Raw genomic sequence first — 8678 nt, 5'->3', positions numbered from 1 at the left:
GCGTGATCGCGTGGACGGAAGCAAAAAACTGTATAAAAGTCCACACGGACGCAACAATAAACGGAGCATTAGCCTACTCATCATATTGATGTGTCTCGCTTCCTCACCTTCGGCTGCGGCACAAACCTTTCATTAATCTGTAATTATGAATAAGATTTTATGGCTGACCTGCCGGTGGGTGTCGGGGGGAATGTACATCAGGAATTACATCTTCCTGTAATGATATTGCATTCTCACTGCTGGATAAAGTCTGCCTAAACACATTGTCATTGAAGCTATTGCATATTTCTACTTTTACTGTCACTTTTTAAAAATAATATTTAACATTAAATTCTTGTCTCCATGGGAGCTCTGGAGGGCTAGGTCTATTTTGACAACCCAAGGAAATGAAATTGAAATAGTTTTAAGAGACAATCTTTAGCCAGGCTGATGGATGGTCTGGAATTTCTGTTTGCCTCTTTAACCCTTTCACTCCAAAGTCATTTCCACACCTGAGAGAAGGGTCATTTGTTATCTTTTGGCATTCCTCTTGGGAATTGATGCTTTATATTTCCTTCTCCGTCTTTGAGCTAACCCATGAAATCCAAAGCAGTTGCATGACTTCTATGGAAGAGATTAGCTAAACTCTTTTTCCAAAAGCCTTTCTTTATACCTGCAGGGGAGGCACCCCAAGAAAGAAGGAGAAAGAGCCCATGTGCCTGGTGTACTGTTATTTTTCTAGGCACCTTTGAATTTACATGGTATTAAAAACTCTTCAAGTGGCCTGAGCATCATCAAGCTTCTGGGGTGGAGGCACCAAATACAGGGGAAGGCACCAGAGCAAGGCAAAGATGAGAGCACACGCCCATGCCCCTGACTGGGATCCATTTCCCTCACTTTTTTGTTAGAGCAGGGTGTCCCAGCACCGCTCCCTCGGGTGCACACGGTGCTTTCCTCCTGTGTGGCACAGGCAACAGTCTCCTCTGCAGCCTTTTCCCTTTTGTGGACAGGTACAAGGCCCAGAACTGTCCCGGCAACTCAGAGAATACAAACATCATCAACAACTCCCCCACCAGACACAGAGGTCCAGTTCTTCTTTGAGAATTATAAGGAATCAAAGACGTTCCTTTTGGATCCTCCCAGCATGACACTGAAACCAGAGGAGAAGCAGGTAGGAGAAGGGCAGGTAGAGCAGGCACTGTGGAAGTGCCCAGGGGCTGCTCCTCCTGCTCACCCACAGTGCTCTTTCTATTTCTTTCCGTGGGGCCGGGTCCAGGAGCTGACCATTTGGGCATACCCCACTTCCCCTGGCTTCCTGGAAGACAAAATTATCTGCTACATTGAGAAGAACCCAGACCCCGTGGTCTTCAGCCTGTGCTGCCAGGGGGTGCACGTGAAGCTGGAGGTCAGCCCCCTGGAGCTGTCCTTTGACAAGCTGCATCTGCATGGGTCAGTCATCCCACAAGCACTCCAAGACTTGTGACAAATAGAAAACGTTTGACTGGTTTCCAGTGCATGGAGCTGCTCCAAGGGCCATGGATGGAGCTGCATTCTGTGGTGAGGCTGGTGTGACCATCCAGCAACTGATGCCAGGTGCCTTCCTGTCTCTGCAGGACTGACAGCAGGGCCTTGGTCCTGAAAAACGACACCCTACTGCCCATGGCCTGGCAGCTCAGTGGGCTGGAGGACCTTGTTGAGGACTTCTCCTTGTCACAAGATAAGGGCACCGTTGATTCCTGCTCAGAGCTTGAAGTGACACTGAATTTCAAGGCCGGGCAGATTGGCAGCATTGAGAAGACCCTGAGACTAGAGGTGAGAGGGACTGTGCCCTGCCTGGCAGAGCAGCCGTGTGCTCTTAGGGACAGAGTCAGGAAGAGCTGCACCTGACAGACACAAGGGTGCTGTGACCCCAAATTCTGCCTCTACACAGCATTTGCCAGAACGTGCAGTACACCCACATCCCCCCAGATAACCAGCCACTGCATCCTCAGCCTGTACCACAACCACCTTGTCCCTATGAATGGTTGAAGGTGGTTGGTTGGTTGGTTGGTTGGTTGGTTGGTTGGTTGGTTGGTTGGTTGTACAGACTGCGGCGTGAGCTCTACATTCCTCCTGGACTTTGTCTGGACCTTTTGCATAGTGCAACAAACTCTCCCCCTGGGATTGTGTTCCTCATGGTTTCAGGGCTGCATTTCAGAGAGGGTGCTAGGTGATTGGAGAGGGTTGTCAATGGCACCTGTTCTGAGACACCTCACACTTCTTGTGGTTGTTCTTACATCCCTGCGCCTCTCAAGGATGCTTTAGCAGCAGCATTTCCTGCTGTAGGAGTGCAGACTTGGACTGATAGGGTTTTTTACTGCAGCAGAATCCCACTGGGGCAGCCCATGAGATGAACAGGTTAGCAAAGCTTGGGAGTCCACCAATGCTTGTGAAGCCAGGGAGGCCATACGGGAAGCAGCCAGCAGAGACAAGGACTTAGAGGCTGTCTACCAAAAGAATGATCTGAACAGTGTCTGTTTCTGGCTGCCTCAGGTTTCAGATACAGAAAACATCCTGGGGATTTTTCAGGCTGAAAACATCAAAGTTTCTGCAGAGGTCTGTGATCTTTCTGTGAGCATCGATATGCCTGAAGGTCAGTGGACGCTTCCCAAACAAAGCAGTCCAGGTGCACTGCATTACCTTGGGGAGTGGGTGACCAAAGTTCTGGCATGGCACGGCATGGCATGGCATGGCTACATAAAGCACACACCCTGCAAGCTGCATGGAATAAAGCATTGTCAGGGCACTGACAACCTTAAGTCTCTCCCCTCTGAACTTTGAAGTGTGTAGCTTCACGTGCAGATTGGATTTGGGGGTTTTGAAAAAACAGTGATGTGAACAGGCAGTTGGCAGCTTCCACAGGCTCAACACAGCATACAAATTGGATTTGTGCTTGAAAGATAGGAAATGGAAGCCAAGCTCCTTAGCTACTAATCCTGCAGATATTTTGAGTAAGAAGAGAAAGGGCAAACAAGTAGCTGGAAAAGACTTTCAAGAACGGAAACTTGCTGGAAAGGGTTTTATGTCACGACCTCCATGTAGCTTATGACCAGGTGTGTTCTGCAGCTCATAAATGCCATTTTTGACCTGGCACTGTGGGTTTTCTGCAGGTCCAGATGGAAGCTTGGAATTTGGAACCATTAATGTCCTGGATAAGGTGAAGAAAGTCCTGCGTCTAAAGAACAAAAGCGTATACAACATTGAGTACAAGTGAGTCCAGCTGCCTGTTAGTGAGCATTTCCTCGGGTTCCCAGGCCTGCACTCTCCCTCTGTCAATGGCTAGAACCTGTTTCCATGCTGGCTACCTCATGGTAAATACAAAACCTAATCTCAACTGTTTTACCAGAGAATCCAGCCACAAACCAGCAGTTCTTCACAGCTCAGCGGGAACCCAAAGGAGAGTCCCAAAAATTTCAGCCACTGAAATGCAGAGATTAATTGCCTTTCTTTGATGGTCACCTCCTTTCTCTTTCTGAGACTCTGTAAAGAAGTGAATGAAAAATGTTGGTGTCAGGGTTTCTTGTAATAACCTCGTGATTGTCTGCATTCTCTGTCAAGATCCAGGATTCCCTGAGCAGAGCTGTACTCTCTCCCTTTTCTTTGTTTTTTTCTGGTCCTATGCAAAGTCCTGGCTGTGCTGGTGATGCCTGTACTTTTAACTGCAGAGATCTCCATTCATTCCCTTTCTCCCCAGTTTCACGCTGAAGGGTGCGGGTCCCAGCATGCGAGACTTGGCAGCCCACTTCACTGTTGAGCCCCAGTTGGGCATGCTGACTTGCCTCCCAGCCTGGTGTGAATATTGAGATGCTCTTCCACCCCACAAGTGAAATCTTCCTCAAGGACAAACCCATCCTGTACTGCCAGGTGAGCTGCCTGGGCCAGGCTGTGTTACTGCACGGTGTTTGCGGAGTGTAAACAGGAAAGGTGTCTAATGGAAGGAGGGCTTTAACTGGAGAATCCTCTCTCCTGCATACACAAACAAAGTCTTTCAAAACCATTTGGGACGTTTCTTAAGTGGAGCTGAGCATCTGACTCTGGAGAAGGTGCTTAAACAGGGAGGAGTAAACTGGCGGAGGCTGGGGACTGGGGTAGAGGCTGGGGACTGGGGTAGAGGCTGGGGACTGGGGTAGAGGCTGGCCTCTTTGCTTTGTTTACCACCCCTTCCTGTGGATACAGGTGATAGATGGCAGCTCAGGGGAAGAAGACCAGACTGTCACCAACATCCCAGTGAGGGTGTCAGCGAGAGCTGTGTACAGCAAGTACAGCATTGAGCCTGCCTCACGCATCAACTTCGGTGCCGTGCTCAAGGGCACCAAGAAGACCCGGACTATCGTGCTGGAGAACAAAGGCACGCTCAGCTTCAATTTCTGCATCCAGCAGGCACCTGAGGATGCATCTGCATTGAAAAGCCGAAGGTAGGAGAAGCCCTGCAGCCCCCCTCCTGTCTGAGGAGGCACCACTCCACGGCTGGTATGTGGCAGGCAGCCAGGAGACCTGGGCTATCGTCCATTTGCATCCCTGGCTTGGGAAGAGGGAGCAAAAAATGCCTCGGTGTCCCCATGTGGAGTACAAAGCTGGTGATAGAGCTGCTCTGTCCAGCAATGGGTGCTGCACTCTGGGAGCCATCAGGAGCAGGAAGGCTTTCCTCTGTGAGGAGGAAGGCCAGCTTTGGCCTCAGAGAAAGGCAGGGGAGCTCAGCATGACAGATACCTCTGCTTTCTCTTCTCAGTTCAAAGCAAGAGGAATCTGCTCCAGCAGCTGCAAAGCTCTCAACGAGAAGGAAATCAAGCTCCTTGACAGAGGTGAGTGACTCCTGCCCCCCAACAATGCTGCTGCAGGGGATGTGAGAAGATGCAGCCGTGCCCAGGCTGGGGGCTCATCACTATAGGGTGGGACGTGGTCTGCAGGATGGAGCCCAGCATCTGCTCAGTGCCACTGACAGTCCTGTACTCTGGCTCTGACCTGGAGTTGTGGGGTCAACAGGGGGGAGGCAGGTCCTGTGTATGGTAGCTGCTAGCCAGCGTAGGTCTGTGAACACCACAGAGGCAAAAACATCTGTGGTGGGTTGAGCGTTGGACAAATGTCAGGGCACTTACTAGAATTACTTATTTATCTTTTGTTGTGAGAGAAGAATTAATAGGAGAGTAAAGCAGGCTTACATTTTAAAGGGTATAAAGAAAACTTTATTTAAATAAAACTGAAAGAAAATTAAAAAAAAAAATTAGAGTAAAACCTTTAGAACACTTTTCTTCCTCTCAAAACTTTCTTTTCTTTCTTACTGACAACATAGAGATAAAACCTGGGACTTAGACCATTTTATCACTTTTAAAATAGTCTTTCATCATTTCCGTTAGGGAGAGGAGTTTCTCCGGGTTCCAGCTGGAAATCTGGCTGACAAGAGCATGTCTTGCAGGAGAGGATTTCCTACAGCCTTTGCTTTCTGACTGACAGGATTATTCACATTAAGGAGCAGGCTGTGCCCAGGGAGAAGGGGGCTGAATGAGTTGAGTAAGAATTGTAGGAGCCCCTCTCAACGGGAGCAGGGTGGGATCCTTCCTCAGGTGCAAGCTGGGCCTTGGGAAGGATCTTTGCTAACCAGCCACTGTCTTCCTTTTCCTCAGCCAGATTAAGATGGTAAAGAAGGCTGCTTTGGAGCTGCAGCAAAAGCCCACATCCCATCCCCCAAAGACAGCTCAGCTGCCCACAGGGTTTCTGCGTGGACTCAGAGGACATGCAGTGGCTGCCAGACAGTGGCCCCAAGACAGACTTTGAAATACACTCCGAAACCACCCACAGAGCAGTGGGTGACCCGGATGTGCTGCTGCCCATCGACGTACCGCAGCTCTTGGGGAAGGCAGGAGGCTGGGCACAGCAGCAGGCGTCCCCCGCCCTCTCCCTCCGCTGAATTCGGCGTTTGTAGAACAAAAGGAGCCGATCGCCGACAGTGTGAACAGCGGCACGGCGGAGGGGCCGCAGCTGAGGCGCGCTGCCATGGCGGCCGCCCGGCTCCCGCCACAGCCGTGAGGGGCCCGCCGTGCCCCGCGGGCCGTTGCCACGGTGCCCGAGCCGGCAGGAAAGTGCTGAGACACGGCTTCGAGAAATCAAGAGTTAAATTACTGTAGAGAGCTGTCAGTTTGCTCCTTTAAGGTGTTCCAAGGCTCCGGCCAGCTCCAGGAGCAACCCGGCAGGTGTGGGGAATAGCGGGCACCAGCAGTGCTGACGCTGAACCTTTGGGGTGTTCTGCCCCAAGCCAGACAAGGAGACACTGACAAGGACCTGAGCAAAGGAGTGCGAGGGAGACTCTTTCTATGAGGTTCCAGCACGCTCACTGCCCAGGGGAACTCAGTGAGAGACGAGCAACGGAAACCCCTGTGCAGCAGCTTTTAAACAAGGGGTGGGACAGTGGGCGGAACACAACAACAGCCAATGGGATCCTTGTGGGTGGGGAATACAAGGGGAGGTACAGAGAATCGTAACCAATGGGGTGCACCAGGGGGAGGGCACAGAACTGAAGCGCCAATCAGACACCGAGGAGAAGAGAAGATTCTGAATAGGAGGGTGTGGGCAAACTTTGACTGACAGGCGAGGGGTTGGCAAGTCTAGAGATTGATAGGGAAGGGTCTGGACCAGAGGGTTGGGTTAACTTGATGGGCAGGAGGGATGGCGGGAACATTGAGGGCTAAACCAAGTGTTAGGGAAAGTAAAGGGGAATCAGGAGCATACCACAACAGAGAGCAGTTTCCCCAGGAAAAAAGAAAACGCAGGAAAAATGCTTTGGAAACCCCATTCTTAGTGCCACAAACAGAAGGCTGATTGACATGCTCTCTATGCTAATGGTTGCCAGAATGTTCTCAGTTCTCTGTGTTATCATAAGTTGATTTTTAGTGCAAGAATTGTAATCTGCCTAATCGTTGTCCCCTATTGGACCCTTCCCTCAGAGCCCACCTCAACTCCCCTCCCACACCAGGGTGTATAACTACCCCTCTCTGCCCCCAGACTCCACCTTTGGCATCCTGCTTTTTGCCCCTTGGTACTGCCTAGATCCGCTTCGGTCCAATACAGTGGATGCCTTATCGTTTGTTATTTTTGTGTTATAAAAAGTACTTTTGGGACAACTGGATCAAATCTGTTTCTCTCCATTCAAGTTGCCATCGGGCTGAGTCGTGAGGAAACTCAAAGAGATCTGATAGCTTGGGCCAGACCCCAAGAAGTTTCAGATGACAATGTATTTAAGAAAGGAAATCAGTTCTAGTCAGCCTGTGCCTAAATTCATGTGGATGAAATAGAAAATCTGGAGACGCTTCTGTTTTTCAAGAAGAACTTCATATGAGTGTTTACATGTCAACATGTGTGTGATGCACCTTATAGTATTCTTCTGTTTTTTTAGAAGGCTGCCATGGCAATGCAGCTCTTCCAGCAATACATGTTAAATCGTCTCCAATTAAAAAAAAAAAAAAAAAAAAAAAAAAAAAAGGTAGTTACGTGTTGGCATGCATGTCCCACCCCCAGCAGGTATTACCATATTAGGGAAAAGTTTAAGTCTCAGTCCTTGCATTTCTTATAAGGTGAAGGACCTAGAAATTTCTTTGCTGTCCTGACTAAAATTGGCTCGGTGCTGAGAGAGAAGTCCCTGTTGAACATTTCCCTTGTTCTTCAAGTCTTGTACCTCTCCCTTTTGGCAGCAAGCCAAATTTATGTATTTAAAGCAGCCAGAACATACATCAATATGATTTTCTAATTTAATTTATAATTACTAGAAAAATAAATAAGCTAACAAAAATGTTTATAGTACTTCATTTGAAAGACAAAACATGATTTATGCCCCAGAAAAAATGACTGTGATAAAAATTGCATTCTAACTAAGGATTTGGTTTTGCCATTTATGTTACTTCCTTTGAGCAAGGTGATTAGCCTTTATTCAGGCCTTCTTGTTCCTATTAGGAAGGGAAACTGATACAGTTACATCACATCCTTCAACACAAACCTCATCATCCTTCCAAAAAGAAGTGGTGTCAAGAATGTAATGAGTATCTAGTGGGGGATATTCTTTTGCACAATAGCCTATGGGTTGTTTGGTTTGGTTGCATCTCCACACAGCATCAAATCTTGCATTTAACTCATCTACTTCAGTTTTTGATTGACCTTTTACTGGGTTTGTGTTTCCAGCAGCAACTTTAAATTCTTCCTTCAACTTCCTCCAGAACTATGGCAATACTACAGTCAGATTTATCCTGAATGGCTGCTCCCCTCCACAAAATTCAGGCCTGAACCCTCAAAACATTATCTGATGCAGTCAAATATAGGTTCCTTTGCTGAACAAGGGAACACGATGTTCTGAAAAGAAAAGATCTGAGCCGGGAGGAAATGTTGACTGCGACTGCCAGCGTTTATCCACAGTGCACTGTTCCATTTCCCTTCCTTTCTGCACAGCATTTTCAACATCACTGTCTCAAAGAAGAGATAACCCCATCTTGACCAGCAGGTGCAGATGGTGATGAAAGAACTCTTAATTCCCTTTTGCTCAGGTTCTCACAGCATGTTCATTAATATTGTCACTGCTTGTCTAGACTCATCAAATCAAGTTCTGTGTTGTCACTTTTACAGATCCAGTCCACTGGCTGCTGAAGTCAGTGGAAAGCCACCATTGGAATGCTTGTAGT

General features: G+C 48.5%; 2 protein-coding genes across 3 annotated transcripts; both read left to right on the top strand.

The window, feature by feature from the left end:
- Nucleotides 1-1123: 1123 nt before the first annotated feature.
- Nucleotides 1124-3821, top strand: LOC310914058 (hydrocephalus-inducing protein-like; the record flags this gene model as incomplete). Its single annotated transcript, XM_083869955.1, has 6 exons — nt 1124-1150; nt 1256-1428; nt 1593-1791; nt 2512-2611; nt 3129-3228; nt 3713-3821. 6 exons carry the CDS (start codon nt 1124-1126, stop codon nt 3819-3821), a joined length of 708 nt encoding a protein of 235 aa, XP_083726081.1.
- Nucleotides 3816-7681, top strand: LOC310914220 (hydrocephalus-inducing protein homolog). 2 transcript variants are annotated; one of them, XM_083870220.1, is made up of 4 exons: nt 3816-3882; nt 4195-4433; nt 4748-4820; nt 5644-7681. In XM_083870220.1, exons 1-4 carry the CDS (start codon nt 3823-3825, stop codon nt 5788-5790), a joined length of 519 nt encoding a protein of 172 aa, XP_083726346.1. In that variant the 5' UTR covers nt 3816-3822; the 3' UTR covers nt 5791-7681. The 2 variants fall into 2 exon arrangements, with proteins under 2 accessions (XP_083726346.1, XP_083726347.1); XM_083870221.1 differs by having other exon boundaries at nt 5640-7681.
- Nucleotides 7682-8678: the final 997 nt, after the last annotated feature.

Source organism: Zosterops lateralis, assembly GCF_965231275.1.
Source record: "Zosterops lateralis genome assembly, chromosome: 12".
NCBI classification, from domain to species: Eukaryota; Metazoa; Chordata; class Aves; order Passeriformes; family Zosteropidae; genus Zosterops; species Zosterops lateralis.
This window is presented reverse-complemented; position numbering and strand designations above follow the sequence as displayed.

Bases quoted from the DNA above. Each gene is read 5' to 3' on its own strand.
- LOC310914220 (XM_083870220.1), top strand. From the start codon at position 3,823: ATGCTCTTCCACCCCACAAGTGAAATCTTCCTCAAGGACAAACCCATC. The intron at 3,883-4,194 runs GTGAGCTGCCTG...CTGTGGATACAG, and splicing joins AACCCATCCTGTACTGCCAG to GTGATAGATGGCAGCTCAGG. The intron at 4,434-4,747 runs GTAGGAGAAGCC...TTCTCTTCTCAG, and splicing joins TCTGCATTGAAAAGCCGAAG to TTCAAAGCAAGAGGAATCTG.